The sequence below is a fragment of the Zootoca vivipara genome, chromosome Z (genome assembly GCF_963506605.1).
Source record: "Zootoca vivipara chromosome Z, rZooViv1.1, whole genome shotgun sequence".
NCBI lineage: Eukaryota > Metazoa > Chordata > Lepidosauria > Squamata > Lacertidae > Zootoca > Zootoca vivipara.
This window is the reverse complement of record NC_083294.1, coordinates 39,274,945-39,292,225: the sequence shown is the minus strand read 5'-3', so window position 1 is coordinate 39,292,225 and position 17,281 is coordinate 39,274,945. Positions and strand designations below refer to the sequence as shown.

Genomic DNA, 17,281 nt, shown 5'->3' with positions numbered 1-17,281 from the left:
ATAGTATGCAATGAATTTTAACATTCTTAATTATTGTTGTGTTGATACTTATGTACAGGCATGGTCCTCACAATAAACGGATTTGTTGTTGTTGTACACATTAAGTTAACAAGATGGAGGTTATTTAACACACTTAACCTTCTGAGGTTCCCCATGGTGATGGTGATGTCATTCAATGAGAGACTCTGAGACAAACCTGTTTATAACACAACTGCTTTTATTATCAAAAATAAGGGAACATCCTAAATGGGCATTAGAACAGCGTTATTTACATTTTGTATCCAACGCAGTGTTGTTGTTTTCAATAGAAATCAAATATTTACAACTTTATTCAACATGATGCAAAAATGAGGAGGGGAAATGGACTGTTTTCTCCTGTTAAAAATCAAAATATTAAAAAACAAGAGGAAAAACAAACAAAAAAGGCAACTTCTGCTAGTGCTAGCCATTAGAAACAGAACAACAGGAGATGCAAAATGAACAATAAAGTGCATTATTAGATGTAGTTCACTTTAGTGGATGAAGTTCCACACTCCATCCTAAGGCACCCTGAGTACCCCCCACTTAGCTTCATATCCAAATTGCTGTCTCACAAATCAGAAAAAAATAACAAAAAGTTCCCCCATTCAGTAATTGCCATCTTAGCCATGTTCTCACCTGACCAACACCATTTGGGAACATTCATTTAACTGTTCCCCCAGAACAATGGCAACAAAAATTCCCTCTGAGTTAGAAATCTTCAGCCTTCATAAAGGCTAAAAGCAGCAATATCCAAAGTGGACAGATTTCTGGGCTATGCCCGTTTGCACCAGTTAAAAGTAGTCCACAGTAACCTTTGGTGAAGTGTACAACTGTATGTAGCTATTTTTTTTTCCTGTAGAATGTGCAAATTAAAGGCATCTTAACTTTTTACTCAAGCTCAAGCATTTTCTCAAATTTTAACCCTCAAATCCCATAGAGTAGGTGCAGAAAAATCCTGATATATTTTATAGGTACATCTGACTGGTCCCAGTAATTCCAGTAATTTAATGAACCAAGAGATGCTGCACTGAATATAAGGCCACTCTTGTTGGTTATATATATAAAAACATACTTAACCTAGGCTCATTAAAATGAAAAAGGAACACGCCCTACTACTTAACTAAAAACTTAGGTTCATAAGAAAACTAACTATGAGACTTAAAACAAGTTAATTCAAAACCAAAATGAAGCAAATGAAATTCTACTGTATCAAAAGTAGCTGAGCTCAAATGGCTTTGTGTTAAGATTCTGTCTTCCTTGTTTGCACTACAAAAAGACAAACCCACAAATCTGTACTGGAGAGTACTAAAACTAATCCCACAAGAAAATAAGTAAATGGTCAGGTCACTCAATTTAATTGCAACCTTAAATTTTATCTCAATATCAAAGCAAAATTGCTGCTACAACACTCTTATCAGTTCTGTCCTTGTTTGATGCCGGTTATGCCAAGTAAATAGCAGATGCTGCAAGAGCTGCTTAGGACTTCTCTTCACGTATTTCTCCTTCATCAGCCTCAAAACCTGGATTGTCCAGGTGTGGAAGCACATCTACAGGTGGAGGTTCTGCTGTGTTGTTCACAAGACGCAAATTATCACCTTTTACAAAAGAAGGGAGGGGGGAAACAAGTTTAGAAAAAAATCCCACCCAGTCACAACTGATCAAGTTCATATTTTTTGTGACATTTCTATGCCTTTGGAAAGTCGATTCTAAGCTGTCATACTAAATTGGCCCTTTTCTGAAGCTTTCAATTTGGGCTCTGTTTTGGCAACATGTCACTTCCCCCCCCCCTACAAGTTACAAGTCCGCTAATAGAGCATAAGTGTGTCACAGAGGAGCTGCAAGCACTATTGAAATTTCACCAGAGGGGCTTGAGGCAAGCCAATTAACAGCGGATATATGGAGTACAAGTTGTTTTTTAAAGGAATACTTAACTATGTGAAACTTTAAAGCAATAGAAAACTAAATTGAAGCTAACAGTTAATATTAGAATTGTTGGCCTCTAGAGACAATGGAATGTGCCCCCAGGGGTGAAGTCAGACCGCAGCACCAAAGTGATCTCTCCGGGGTGCAAGTCTGGGCAGTATGTCTGGAGGTCCTGGGCTGCCCAGCCAACAAAACCCCCGTCTTGGGCTGCCAGCCAACAATACCCCCGTCTTGGCCTCGCTGATGTGGTCCAAAGGAAAGCAGAGCAATACGCCTGGCACCAGCTTGGAAACCCTATGAGATATTTCACATGTAGCATCTGTGTCCATTGAGTCCATGAGTATGACAAAGTTAACTAACAATAGAAGAAACTTGACACCTGACTGTTTTATGTATTTCTATACAGTACTTGCAATGTAGAATAAATATTTAATCATTTTCCCAGATGCATATATAACCAGGCAACTTTTGAGTAGTAGTACCATTAGTACGGACATGACTAAACGGCTAAACAACAACAACACCATTAGCTGTAACCCTGCCACCTTAATGCAGTCTGTCAGAAATGCAGTATTTTAAGTGGGCACAATCTGCTAAAAAGGGGAAGAGCTCCAAGGCTCATGTTGGAGGACTGAAGAGAATACACTGGAGTTTACTGGATGTGAACTTCCAGAAGGTGGCAGCAAACACTAGTATTTCTGCATTATTTTTAACTCATGCCTGCAAAAGCTTAGGGTTCACACTCCAGTGCAGATAATTAAAAAATAAATAAATAAAGCATGCCCTTTATGATTGGAACAGTGAAGTATGCAATTAATAGTGATACGAAGTGCACAACTGCTCTGCATTAAGTTGTTGTACTTTGTACTGTTGTTTAATGTTACCATAAAAAACATAAGACTCAGAAGCGCTACTGCACAGCCATTAAAATACTTACTTTCTGAAGGGGCCACTTCCTCTCGGACCGGCTCATCATTCCCCTGGACAGAAGCGTATCCAGATGATCCTGTCTCACTATGATTATCCCCTTCGGTGTGCGAAGGCATGTTAGAGGGTTCGTTGGAGACAGTGGCTGGGGGAGACTCTGCTCTCTCTTCATCCACCTGCATCAAACAGACAATGTCAGGGAGCCTCTACTGTAAAGATGCCACTATTTCTAACTGCCAGCTATCCTCCTACCCTTATGTATCGCTGCTGTTAAGTGCTTTGCAAAAGTTGGGATGTTTTAATGCCCCATAATGTAGCTGCAAATGTATGTATTAATATAGATTTTATGGCTGTAAACGACTGAGAAGCTGATTTGGGCAGTATATAAAGAAAGAATGCAAAGTTGCTCAGCGCTGACAAGCCAGCCTGGAACACAATGAGGAGATGCATATGAAATATGCATATTCTGTTTAGTAAATTGGTGGTGGAGAAATTTGTCTCACTGCACCTTTCCTTGGGCCCAAATGCCTTCAAAAACTTACTACAGCAGCCAAATGTTCAGTTAAGCTGCCGCCTCCTTTCTAGACAGCAGCAAACCACATGATTTTTAAGAAGGAACTGCAGAGTTACCTCAATTCCCAGTGCCTTGAGTATGTCACATTTACACATGGGGCATGTCCTGTGCTCCAGCAGCCAAGGATCAATGCAGTTCTTGTGGAAGAGATGACTGGAAAGGAAAACAAATATTTATAATGTGACTCAGCAGGTTACAGTAAAGCAGTGCTTGCTGAAAAAGAAGACGTTTGAAGTGAATGACATTGTTTAGGAGTGGCCCAGAACCTCAGGTAAATACCCTAAAGCCACACAAACACTAAACCATGAAGTGTTTGTCTTTTAGTGGTACTGCAGCATCTTATTGGGGAAGTGGGGAAACATGCATAGCTAGGATGCAAACTTGTTGATACAGAACCTTGATGGGAAACTTTGGCTCTGAGTAGGGAAAGGGCTCTGTGTGCTCACATGGAATGAAGTACAAGTGCACAGGAGTGGGTTTTGAGTGTCTGCATGTCTGTGGACAAGACCTAGAACAAGTATAAGGGACCTCTGACCCTCCAAATGATGCTGAACTTCAACTCCCATTCTCCCTGGCCACGCACCATGCTTGCTAGGGCTGATGGGAGCTATAATAATAATAATAATAATAATAATAATAATAATAATAATAATAATAATAAAATTTATTTATACCCCGCCCTCCCCAGTCAAAACCGGGCTCAGGGCGGCTAACACCAATAAAATTACAATAAAACATAAAAAGCAATTAATTAAAATACAGATTAAAATACAATATTAAAATTTAAAATGCAGCCTCATTTTAAGTAGTCCATAAATCCAAACCATGAGGGAGGAAAAACACAGGGGTCAGACTAAGTCCAGCCCAAAGGCCAGGCGGAACAGCTCTGTCTTGCGGGCCCTGCGAAAAGATGACAAATCCCGCAGGGCCCTGGTCTCCTGTGAAAGAGCGTTCCACCAAGTTGGGGCCAATACTGAAAAGGCCCTGGCCCTAGTAGAGGCCAATCTAGCCACCTTATGGCTCGGGATCTCCAGAATGTTGTTGTTTGTGGACCTTAAGGTCCTCCGCGGGGCATACCAGGAGAGGCGGTCCCGTAGGTACGAGGGTCCCAAGCCGCATAGGGCTTTAAAGGTCAAAAACAGCACCTTAAACCTGATCCTGTACTCCACCGGGAGCCAGTGCAGCTGGTAAAGCACTGGATGAATGTGATCCCGCGGTCGGGACCCCGTAAGGAGTCTCACCGCGGCATTCTGCACCCGCTGGAGTTTCTGGGTCAGCTTCAAGGGCAGCCCCGCGTAGAGCGAGTTACAATAATCAAGCCTGGAGGTGACCGTCACATGGATCACTGTGGCCAGATCAGGGCGAGAGAGGTAAGGGACCAACTGCTTGATATGGCGGAGATGGAAAAACGCCACCTTTGCTGTGACTGCAACCTGCGCCTCCATGGAAAGGGAGGCATCGAAGGTTACACCCAAACTCTTGACAGAAGGCGCTGGCACTAATTGACCCCCTGCCAGAGATGGGAGTTGGCTCCCCAACCCCATGTCGTCCCGACCCAGCCAGAGGACCTCTGTCTTCGAAGGATTTAGGTTCAACCGGCTCCCACATAGCCATCCAGCCACAGCTTCCAAGCACTTGGTCAGAGTGTCCGGGGCCAAGGCAGGGCGGCCGTCCATCAACAGATAGATCTGGGTGTCATCAGCATATTGATGACAACCCAGCCCAAAACTCCGGACAATCTGGGCAAGGGGGCACATAAAGATATTAAAAAGCATCGGGGAAAGGATTGCGCCTTGCGGTACTCCACACACCAAGGAGTGCCGTGGTGACAACTCCCTCCCTAGCACCACCCTCTGTCCCCGACCTGAGATAAAGGAAGGCAGCCACTGTTGGACTGTGCCCTGAATCCCCAAGGCGGTGGTCTAAAAGTTCGTGATCGACCATATCAAAGGCTGCTGGCAAATCTAAAAGAATCAGCAGTCCCGACCCACCTTGATCCAGCTGTCTATGGAGCTGTAGTTCAGCAGCACTTGGAGAGCCGCTTCTGACCCAGAGACAGCAGAGACAAAGATGTAGGGCAGGCCACCACTAGGGAACTACAGAGGACTACTTCTACATTCTGCTTCCCTATTCAGCTTCCCACCCTTGTAGATTCTCGGTTGACACCACAGAGCTACAAAATGCTGCTGCAGGCTCCTCTTCTCTGGTTCCTCTTTATGGCATTCCACACGCCTAAAGAAAATGGTTTTGCTTTTGAAAATTAGCCCTGTGTGTGTGCGTGGGAGTGTTTGTGAGTTTGCAGATTTCAATTTCAGTTTTGATATTAATTTGTCTGCCATTTAAGATGGTTAATCTGTCTTTCTTCCCCACTTTCGGAGCAGGACTAAAATAGCACATGCAGAATGCTAAGAGAAAATAGACTTCAGTAATATGCAAATGGGCTGACTTGCATCAGAGCATTTGAACAATTTATCCACCTGTCAGAGGCTTCCACCTAGCTATCCACATGTTGTAAACATGTGAGGCCATGGTCATTTTCTAAGCATTGCAAAAGTGTAATGCAGCCTTATGAACATGAGTTTGACCAAACTGCGGGAGGCAGTGGAAGAGAGGAGTGCCTGGCGTGCTATGGTCCATGGGGTCACGAAGAGTCGGACACGACTAAACGACTAAACAACAACAATGCAGCCTTAATGTATAGCTTCTTCTTTTTTACAAATACTACACATGAACTGCTAATCTGTTTAAAACATTTCCTCTTTCAGATTTCGTTTATGTGCATGCACCTGATTAAGGGGAGTGCAACAAATCATACACAAGTCATTCAAGACATGTGCAACAAGTCATACATTTTGCCACAGGGTATGGTTTTGCTGACATGGTTCGTCTCAGTGAGTAACATGGTACTCCTGAATTTTGATAGCAGAGGCACACTAACACCCAAAAAACTTTTACTTGTGGAATGTGCAAGAGAAAGAACAAGCTCGGTCCTTCTGTGTCTCCATTAATTATTTTCTAGGCATTCCTCCTCCTCATGGTGGGCAATACTGCCACATCACTGCACAGGGAGTGACAGAATGATTGAATGGCATCCAATGCAGACACATAGTAGAATTACTTTGGCTGTGTGGGAGGAATAGAATGCTATAACACTCTTGTGGCAGGCTAGTGTGCTCAACAGAGTTTGGAAGTTACTGAGTTGGCCAGTAGCTACAGGGGCAGGTTTACAAATTCTAGGAAACAAATAATATCTGTCACTATTTAAAAGCTCTCTTTTCTACATATGGTAATTTTGTTACTGAAAATTTTACTTAAGTTAAAAATTACCAAACAATTGAAGCGAGCTCTCTTTTATGAATTTGCAGCTAAAATATTTACCATTCTTGAGTGCACTCAAGGTTTTTTTCCTCTTGTTTTGGGATAACCACCAACCTACTGCCTTAATTCTCACCTCCATCAATGTCACCACATCTGCCAGTTCTTTTAAACATATTCAACTGAGGCATTGTGCCCTATCACTGCATAAAATTGTTGCTGCGATACACCAGAGATGCAAAATCATTGTTCAATGCCAACTGCTCATATAATCCTTGGTTCCTTTTAAAAGCTTAAAGCCTTAATCCTTTAAAAAACATTCAAGGTCTTAGAATTAAAGCATGATAGTAAATCAGGCAGCTGTAAACCAAGTCTGAAAGAAGCTAGAGCAAAGCTAGCAGGTAAATTGTCAAGTTAGCTAAATCAGGTTCTTCAGCTATTCCGAGCTGAATTGCCATGAGAAAAAGTGGCGTCACCCAAACCAGGACCCCTGTGTTGAATTGTTTCCCTTTCCCTCTGTAAAGTGCAGTAAAAGTTGTTGTGTTGTTTATTGTTTATTCCGTTTATATACCACCCTTTATCTGAAGATCCCAGGTAATACTGGTAATTTACATGTCATAATAATAACTTTTTAAAATCACAGAAAAAATCGTAACAGTCCCACTTTTAAAAGACCCGAAGGCCTGGGTAAAGGGCAATGTTTTCACCTGGCGTCTAAAGTTATGAAGTCATCATCATCATGCTTTTCCTTCCCTACTCACAAACTGCCAGCAGCAAATGGGGAAAAAAAAGATTAACAGGGGTTCTGGTGAACCTTTACTACTTTTTCCACAATTTGTATCCCTGAGTCAGCAACCCTGTGCTACTCATAAAATGAAGGTATGCCTTGAGCTATGGACAAGCTGCTAGGTAGTATAAATGCCTCTGGCAGCAAAGCTATCTGGCTTGCCTAAAAGATTCTTTGGGCTGCAAATTTTCACCATTCTGTTTTAGAAGCTAGGTTTCAACAGGAGATATGATAAAGGAAGTTACTGAACTGCATAAACATCACACCTATAAGAATCCTTCTTTGGGAGACACCCGATGATGCCAGCAAATAACTGGACTCCTATGCAAACCCAACTTGAGAGCTGTAGAAATATGAAATAAAAAGCCCTCACAATCCTACCTTTTTGCTTTTACTTCCTGGCTCTCCTGGCAGAATATCATGATTGATAGCAGGGGAGGCCCATGCGGTGCTTTCCAGATGTTGCGGGTTCCAACTATCTTCACTGAAGAGTAAGAGTTGTAGTCCACAACATCTAGAGAACAACATGTTGGCAGCACCCACTGATCTACATCTTTGGAAAGTTAACACTAACCTTGCTCATCTGAAGAGTGGAATAAAATAAATAAAAGCCTTTACAACTTCCGTGTATATAAAGGGGGACGAAGACAGACATGACAAAATGGTCAGAAAGTTTTAGCATGAGAATGTAACGGGGGGGGGGATTAACCTACTTGCACGTTAAAATTCGCACAACATCATTTGGCTTGTACACTTCAATGCATACAGCACAGCTATCAGCATCAGGACCAGTTTCCTAAAGAAAGGGGAGGGGAAAATATCCTTGTTAGAGACCTTTGTTTTAAATAAGCATGATAGCATTCAGCAAGTGTGGTAGTCACAGAACAAGAGGGAGTGGAACACTAGACTTGCAGTATTCCAAAATGCTCTTCTACAGTTGTGGTGAGTTTTAAGAATACATTTTTGCTTCTTATATCCAGAGTGTTAAGGGTAACAATATCTACAAAATGTGCTTTAGCAAAAAGGAAGACCAAAATATACGTAATGGAATCTATTCCATCAAAGCTATTTTGCTTTTGCAGTCTTGTAGAATTCAGTCTAGTATAAAAAATACTGCAAAAATGCAAAGTTGGTTCTAAAACTGAAGCATGGCATTTAAGTGTTCCTCCTCCATACAAACTATATATGTTGTCTATCATTTCCACCCAACCTTTAAGTAAGGACTATTCAAAGGCATTTAAAAATGTGCAAAGCAGTTTTAACAGGCTCTTATACTTTTATACCTATTTGGGAAATTCATGGCTACAAAAACATCTCTTTGCTGCGGGTAAAGAGGGGTCACAAACTGACCTAGTGTAATATTAATCTTTCTGTACCATTAAAAAAACAATTTCTGCATGATTATATTAGGAATGTCATTAGGATTAACAAAATATTTTAAGACCAAGGGGAGTTCTAAGTAAGCAGTTTTATACCTATGGGGCACTCAGAGGAGGTTCACAGAATAAGAAAAGTAGAACAAAAATTATTTTAAAAAACCCAAGAGATTTAAAATGTTACCATAACTAAAAAGCAGCAACCTAAAATGCAAACATGGTAACAGGAGAATATTAAACATTAGCCAGTCGCTGAATGAAGTCTCCAAATTACTGTGAAGGTAGGTCAGATAATGTGCATGCATTTTCAGCAGGATATTCTAGAGCATGTTCAAGCTTGAGTCTCCAGATGTTGAACTACAACTCCCAATATCCCCAGTCAGTTTAGCCTAGGGGTCCCCAAACTAAGGCCTGGGGGCTGGATGCGGCCTAATCGCCTTCTAAATCCGGCCCGCGGACAGTCCGGGAATCAGCATGTTTTTAGAATGTGTTCTTTTATTTAAAATGCATCTCTGGGTTATTTGTGGGGCCTGCCTGGTGTTTTCACATGAGTAAAATGTGTGCTTTTATTTAAAAGGCATCTCTGGGTTATTTGTGGGGCATAGGAATTCATTCATTATTTTTTTTCCAAAATATAGTCCGGGCCCCCACAAGGTCTGAGGGACAGTGGACCAGCCCCCTGCTGAAAAAGTTTGCTGACCCCTGGTTTAGCCAATGGGTCAGGGATGATTAGTTTTAGCCCAGCAACATCTGGCTATTGTAGGTTGAAGAGCACTGTGGCATCACCACTGAAAGTTTTTGTCTTTTATGTTCTCCCAACAGACATCCTAATATGATGGGGCAGGGAGAAAGAAACTCAAAGTTGATCTTAAGATGTGGAGAACCTTTGGCTCTCCAGATGTTGCTGAATATAGCGCCCATTATCCCTAGTCATTAGCAATGCTTGCTGGGGCTGATGGGAGGAGTTGTAGTTCAGTAACATCTGGAGGGACCAAAGGTTCCCTACACCTTGCCTAGCAAGTCTGCATGGGAGCAGAGGGTCCTTAAGATACCCAGGCCCTAATAAGACAATTTAGTGGCTTTAAAGGCCAAGACAAGCACTTTAAATTGAGCTCAGAAACAGGAAAGCTTCAAACTTAATATGGGACTGGAACTATATAATCCAATTGATACGTGCCAGACACAACTCACTTCTTTGTATGTGGACTGAAGATTAAGGTATAATTTTGATACAGGGCTATATACATATAATTTTTGTTTTATTATGATTATTACTATCATTACTAATGTTGTCTATAATGTTTCTTATCTCTCTGTTCTGTTTCCCCTCCCTCCTTTCTTTTTCTTTTCTTCACTTTCTCCTTTCTTGCTTGTCTTTTTGATTCTATTTGTTCCAGATACTATTTTATTGTATTGTGAAAACTTAAATAAAAATCTTGGTGGGGCAGGGAGAGAGGCACAAGTTTGGCTGCTACATTTTGGAGTAGCTGACGGTTGGGCTGTTTTTAAAGGTTGCCTTATATGGAAAGCATTGAAGTACTGTAGTCTGTTCTGGAAGAAACTAAAGTGTGGTTAACAGAGGGAAATTAGTCTGTCTTCACTAGGAGAGGCCAAAAGCAGCATAGCAGTATAGAGTTGGTAAAAGGGTCTACAGGCCACTGCCAACAGCCGAGCACTCAAAGAAGGTGACAGGCCTGAGAACCCCCCAAACTGCTCCATCAGTAGAAGTGCAACCCCACCCAGAGCCCCATGAAACACTTTCTCCCAGTTACAATACCTCGTCTCCCTGCTTTAGTGTACGTAGCTGAAGCCGTCCAATGGCTTTTTTGGCATCTGCTTTCAGCCGTCTCTGTAACAGACAAGCACTTGGTCAACACGGAACTTGCTCTCCCATAAAAATCTATAAACACCAACTGCTACACAATTCATTAACATTGAATGAGGTGTTTCCATAGGCAGATGAATAACTCTTGCCTAATAGTGGCAACCGGAAGATAATTATGAGCCAGGATATGCATGGAAGTTTAACTGAAGTGTTTATTTAGCATTCCTAAGGAACATTGGAGTTTATTTAGGAGGCAATGCTTGTTTGCCACTAAAGACTAAAGGACATCAAAGTTCTTAAACACTATTCCAATGTTTTCAGAAAGTACTTCTCATTAAAGTATTAAATAGTCCTGCAGAGACTGAATACCCCTCCAACTTGTTTCAGAATCTCTAATATTCCTTGCATTGACCTCATGTTGGCTATAGACAAAGCGGATGCAAACATGATCTTTTTGTTCCAGTCATTAGCTTGCAATCACACTCTTGCAAGTCTCTACTGTGTGTTGAACTAAGCCCGTATATCAGTTAAAGTCACCCACCGCCCTTAGCTTGTTTGAAGCCATTTCTAATTGGAAAGGGAAAACATGTGCATTTGATCTAATCTGGAAAGCTGCAGGCTTTTCTATTCCCTTAACGACAGGAATACTCAAATATCTGGTTTGAAATGCACGAATGCATCCTAGCCACCAATCAACTGGAATATTGTGACTCTCTTCCTGAGAGCTGAGAAGGCAATTGTTACTAAATTGTTACTAAATTGTTACTAAATTTATTGCCCCACCCTTCACCAGCAGGTAATAGGGTGTTTACAACAATGTAAAAATTTAAAACAGTTAAAACAGATTACACTCGGAGGAATAGGCTGGGTCACAGTTGCCACAATGTCAGAAATGAAACTGGATAGGTGGCATTCCCCTCCTCAGCCAACAGAGACTGGCAGATGAGCACAGGCAAGCTAATCAAGTACAGTAACTCCTATTGTCCTCAATTTTTGCTTCAGTAGGCCAGCTCCAATCAAAGCTCTGCTTAACTGCCAGGAATGCTACAGCCTTACACCCACACTGATCAGTCTTTTATCAAAGCTGACACAAACCACTCCCAGATCTGCTCTGATTGAACATAATCCATAGCACAGGAAAAGATGCTAAAAGAACAAGGAAGTTGTCCTCAAGCCTCATTAATCTGATGCTCAAATAACTTCTCAAGGAAATAGTAAGCAATATTTGAAAAAGCATCATATTAGGAGAAGCTTTTGGAAGACTACAGGATCTGCTAGCAACAGGTTTCTGAAACATACAGGCGCTGAGGTGTTCAGGATACTTGCAAAATAAATACCTACCGTATATTCCGGCGTATAAGACGACTGGGCGTATAATACGGCCCCCAACTTTCCCAGTTAAAATATAGAGTTTTGGATATACTCGCTGTATAAGAAATACGACCCGGTGTATAAGACGACCCCCCGACTTTTGAGAACATTTTCCTGGGTTAAAAAGTAGTCTTATACGCAGGAATATACAGTATATGCATGCTGATGCAGTCTTCCACGCAAGTTGCTTCTTGGTTTCTAGCACCTCTCCTAAAACCGAAAGCAAACGAGCAAACACATAGGCAACAAATCACCTATGGGTTCACTGCTTAAATCTGTCACTAACATTAACTGACTATACAAGAAGAGGTCCTTCCCTGATACAAGAAGAGTCCTTCAGTGGCATGTGGCAGAATGGAAATTGTCTCTCATTTACTTAGAGATCGATTGTCATAATGACCCCTAAAGATTCACATCCTTTTAGGAGGCTATAAATACTGATGAGCCACAATGAATACATTTTTGCACAAATACGACTCATTTATCATCACAACTCGTAATTTCAGTTAGGTTGGTAAGAAGCAAGGGAAAGGCTGTAATTATGCACTAGAAGAACCTGAATGGTAGCTAGATGCCTGCAGTCAGTCACACTGCTGTCTCTGAAAGAGGAGTCAAACCCATTTAGGATGGGGAGGGCACTACAAATTGGACACTTGGCCTTGGCTCCTATCATTTGAAAGATGTGGTCCCAGGAACAGCTGCTCTTACTCCTGCAGTAACTCAAAAGATACTGTTTGAGCAATCCCTGGCAAAAATGCATCAAAGAACATCAGGCATTCATTAACAGCCCTTGAAGAGCAGGTGACCACTTGATACCTATATATATATATATATATATATATATATATATATATATATATATGAACATAAGTTAGAACAGGGGTCCCCAAACTTACCCGGCTTTGGGCCAGATGCCCGCCGCACCGATTGCGTGGTGGGCCGGAGGGTGGGGGAGCGCACCCACGCGCAAACACTATTTATGGCACACTCCCGACCTAGAAAGTGCCGGAAATAGCTTGTGCGCATGTGCAGAAGCCTCCTCCGACCTGGAAGTACACTGGAAATGACGCTTGCGCGTGCACACAAGCTATTTCCGTTGCTTTTCCGGGTCAGCAGCCGCACCGCACCATGCTGGTAAGAGCGGGCGGCGGGGGTCCCCGGGGGCTGCATAAAAGAGCCTCGGGGGCCGTATGTGGCCCCCGGGCCGCAGTCTGGGTACCCCTGAGTTAGAAGGTAATTGATTTTCAAGAGAGGAGCTTATTACAAGAAGGTTATTTTCAGCCAGACCAAACTCATCAGTTAAAAAAAATCACAAGGCAAATACCCGTCTCTGTCTAAAAATCAGGAAGCCCAGCAAGCACCCTAGTGTAAATTTCATCTGCCCAGCAAGCACCCTAGTCCCTGTTGTGGTTTCTATTTCCCACATTGCATGAATAGCATGAATAGCATGCTTGAGAGGGGAACTTAATTACCAACACAGAAAACGCAAATCTGACTAACCAGGAAATACTAAAAAACACAAAATAAGTGTGAATATTTTATCTCTTTCAAACTCTCATCATGATAATGCTAGGCATACAAAAGAAACTGTTATGCTGTTGTAGCAGTGAAATTTACCATAAGCATTCAGATTTCAGTAGACCAGAGGTGTGGAGATGCAGAAAGAAAAGCCAAATGGAACAACTACAGTGGTACCTCGGGTTACAGACGCTTCAGGTTACAGACTCCGCTAACCCAGAAATAGTACCTCAGGTTAATAACTTTGCTTCAGGATGAGTACAGAAATTGTGTGGCAGCAGCGCGGTGCGGTGGCAGCGGGAGGTCCCATTAGCTAAAGTGGTACCTCAGGTTAAGAACAGTTTCAGGTTAAGAATGGACTTCCAGAACGAATTAAGTTCTTAACCCAAGGTACCACTGTAGTACATTTCCTATACTGGTGCCTTTATAGGCAAAGGAGTCCAAAAATTAGTAGGAGGGAGTCTAAGTACTTCACATCCCTATCACCTCTCAGTGATCAAGCTAACCTCCCTTGTCCAAGATAAACGACTGGGCTTGTCAACTTTTGGGGGCCTGTGGGTACCTTTGGATTAGGATTGGTGTCCTAATCAATTTCCCTTCCCCTATCTTCCCTGGATCTTTTTGCATATAAATTAAAGTGTATTGCAATAATTGCTAGTCTTAATGACGGCCCCAAATAAGCTTTCCACATGTTTCCATGCCCAGCTGCAGTCCTTACTTGCTATGGTCAAGTAGCTATAAGACTACAATAGGCATTCCGGGTTGTCACATCCTACCCCTTGTGGCACCCAGAATCACATCACATAAAGAATTCACATTCCATATAAGGAACTTCAATCGTGTATTTAAACCATCTATTTATTATAAGCAGTTAAGTGGGAAACAAGGAGGCAGCTTGTATATTGTATCCACACTGCTTACTGGGCTTTGCATGGGTGATAAAGAGCTCTAGAGAGACTACTAGACTAATTAGCAATTCCCTGCATAGACTTTGAAAATCCAAGACAACACTCTCAATGTGTAAACATCACAGAACAGAACTAACTTGTTTAGTTAATGAGATTCAAGCCTCTTTCTAAAGTTGCATATAAAGAGGTGAATCCACCATTTAAGACTCATGGAACCATGATTAATCTTAACACAGATTGTATGTAGCATGCTGGCAGAAGCGAGTTGTGATAAACAGCAGCAACTGAGCCCCTGAATCCAGCGTTCTTTACACACCTGAGAAAAGTAAGCTTTAGCAAATGTCTTCACATGTCTTCAGGGGTAGGGATGTACATTTCTCCATCAACATGATGCTGTGAGAGAACCAGTGTCTACTAAGAAGCAGGGGCAAGTTAGAGCAAAAATACTTGGGCAATAAAGCCCAGGAAATGCCCTGTTGGGTCAAACGAAAGACCCATCTAGTCTAGCATGCTGTGCTCAGTATTGAACCAAAGGCCAATGACATGTGTGCATCAGAGATTCCCAACAAGTTGAATTCAGAGGCATCCTGCTGCCATCTTGCGAGGGACTATTGTTGAGGCATCCATCAATAGCCTTATCCTCCCCAATACCAGTCCAGAACATTGCCAGTAGGGCCTCAGCTGCTAAAGCAAGATCAACTATAGCATGCTGGAACACCTAGCATATGTTATCTCTGCTTAAGAAAGGCCAGTGTTGATTTTGCTATGTAAATTGGCACATCCAGACTCTCCAGTGAAGAATGCATATGAGAAACTCACCTGTCTCCTGTTCTGAGCCCTTGCAAGTCTAAGCCTCCTCGCAGAATAAAATATAAAATACCCAACAGTGGCTGCTGTGACGATGAAGAAAGACACAGAAACAAAGAAGATGGAGTAGTTATTCATCCATGATCCGTGTTTTTTCCCCACTTCAATAACCATGGTCACTTGGTAGCCTTTTTCCAGCCTACGGAGGATTTCAATGCCTTTTGAATGACTAATCATAATGGCCACAGTGTTTCCTGTACCTGTGAGAAAAAGACAGAGGTCGGAGAGTTAGATTTCCATACCAAAGTTGAGTATTAACCTATAAAAGCCCATTTAGTATTATACACCTTGTTCTCCTTTAATTTTAGGCAATATAGGTAAGTCAGGACAGTTGCCTTGAATGAACAACTTCCCACTATATAAAAAAAACTGGCAGTGGTATACCCATTGAATTGACCAAAGTTGTTGAGCTTTTGAGCTTTTTTAGGGAGCCAAAGTTGTTGAGCTTTTGGGGGGGGGGTTGGCAGGATCCCACAATCGACGGCAATCAACCACCTACCCACCCGCGATCAACCAGTAGATTGCTATTGACCTGTTGGACCTCCCTGAACTATGGGAACAACTATACCCTTCTCCCCCGCCAAAAAAACAACTTAGGGCATTTTTATGGGATCTGCTCCTGGATTTGTTGGAGGGCGCACACGGTTTTTTGGGGCGGGGGCGGGGGGTTGGTTGTCAAAAGCCAAGGGTGGCATGTTACTGACTCCTGGCATATTTTCGCACTGTGGCTATTGGTTGGAGGGCTAGGATGTCTGGTAGTTTAGTCCAGGGTAGAAAAACCTTCCCTCTGTAAAGTACACTGCAAGACTCAACATCTATTTTTGTGCAAGGTTGCTCACATTGGAAAAGAACATAGCAAAGCAGCAGTTCAAAACAATGGCTAACCAACAATCTCTGCTGGAGACCTTGGAGAGCTGCAGCCATGGATCTCTCTAAACAGAAGACAGTCTTGTCTACTCAACTGATAAAAAGTGTGCTCTTTCTAATATATCACCATTTAGTCTATGCACAATCAAGGTACATGTTGATGCCATTTATTTATTTACTCACTCTGCCATGTTGGCATGGGATTGCTTCCTACACAGTGTTGAGTACTGTTTAACTTAAGAACATTATTACAGTTGGAAAGGTCAGCTATTGTTATGAAAGTCAAACCATAGATCTGAGGATGTAATCCAAGAGCAAGATGACTTTAAAATCCCACTGTGGATCAACAGAAGCACAGAATGTCTGAAATAGTGACTGAATTGCAACGTATCTCTGGCTGCTTAGAACTAAGCTTAAGCTCCACAGAATACAGAAAGGGGCTCTTCTCTGATACATACAGAGAAAATATACCATACATCGGTAACCTCTGGCCCGTGGGCCCACGAGCCACCTGGTCACCAAGCCGCCTGCTCAGCAAGCCCCCCGTGTGCTGCGCTAAACCGGCGCAGCGCAGCTCAGGGACTCACCGAGTGGAGTCAGAAATGGCGCCTGTGCAGACGCTGGAAATAGTGTCTGTGCAGGCACAGAAGCAATTTCCAGCGCTGCGGACATGTGCAGAAGCCGTTTCCGGCACCCCAGACATGGGCAGTGCGGCGCCGGAAATAGCTTCTGCACATGTTCAGCCCATGTCTGGCCCATGGACGATAGTCCATGGGGGTGCTCCGGCCCATGGCCGGAAAACGTTGCCGGTGCCAGAAATATACAATAGCAACATCTAACAAGGACAAACACTTTATGGGAGGATAATTTACTGCATAATATGACAGCAAGTAAACCCAGCAGTGTCAGAATAGAACCACAAAACATTACAGTTCCTCTTAAGACAGTCAGAGCCAAGGCCGTCAAAAAGCTTTCAATATGTCTCTTTTCATATTGCTGCAT

General features: G+C 42.4%; 1 protein-coding gene across 1 annotated transcript in view; it reads right to left on the bottom strand.

Moving 5' to 3' along the window:
* Positions 1–199: 199 nt before the first annotated feature.
* Positions 200–17,281, bottom strand: part of RNF128 (ring finger protein 128) — a 37,726-nt gene continuing 20,644 nt past the window's right edge. Inside the window, exons 2-7 of the mRNA XM_035113282.2 lie at positions 15,365–15,612; positions 10,701–10,772; positions 8,261–8,343; positions 3,502–3,598; positions 2,882–3,047; positions 200–1,616 (exon numbers count right to left, since the gene is read on the bottom strand). Of these exons, the coding sequence (XP_034969173.1) occupies positions 1,498–1,616; positions 2,882–3,047; positions 3,502–3,598; positions 8,261–8,343; positions 10,701–10,772; positions 15,365–15,612 (785 nt within the window). The 3' untranslated portion in view covers positions 200–1,497. The remainder of the gene's footprint in view (positions 1,617–2,881; positions 3,048–3,501; positions 3,599–8,260; positions 8,344–10,700; positions 10,773–15,364; positions 15,613–17,281) is intronic.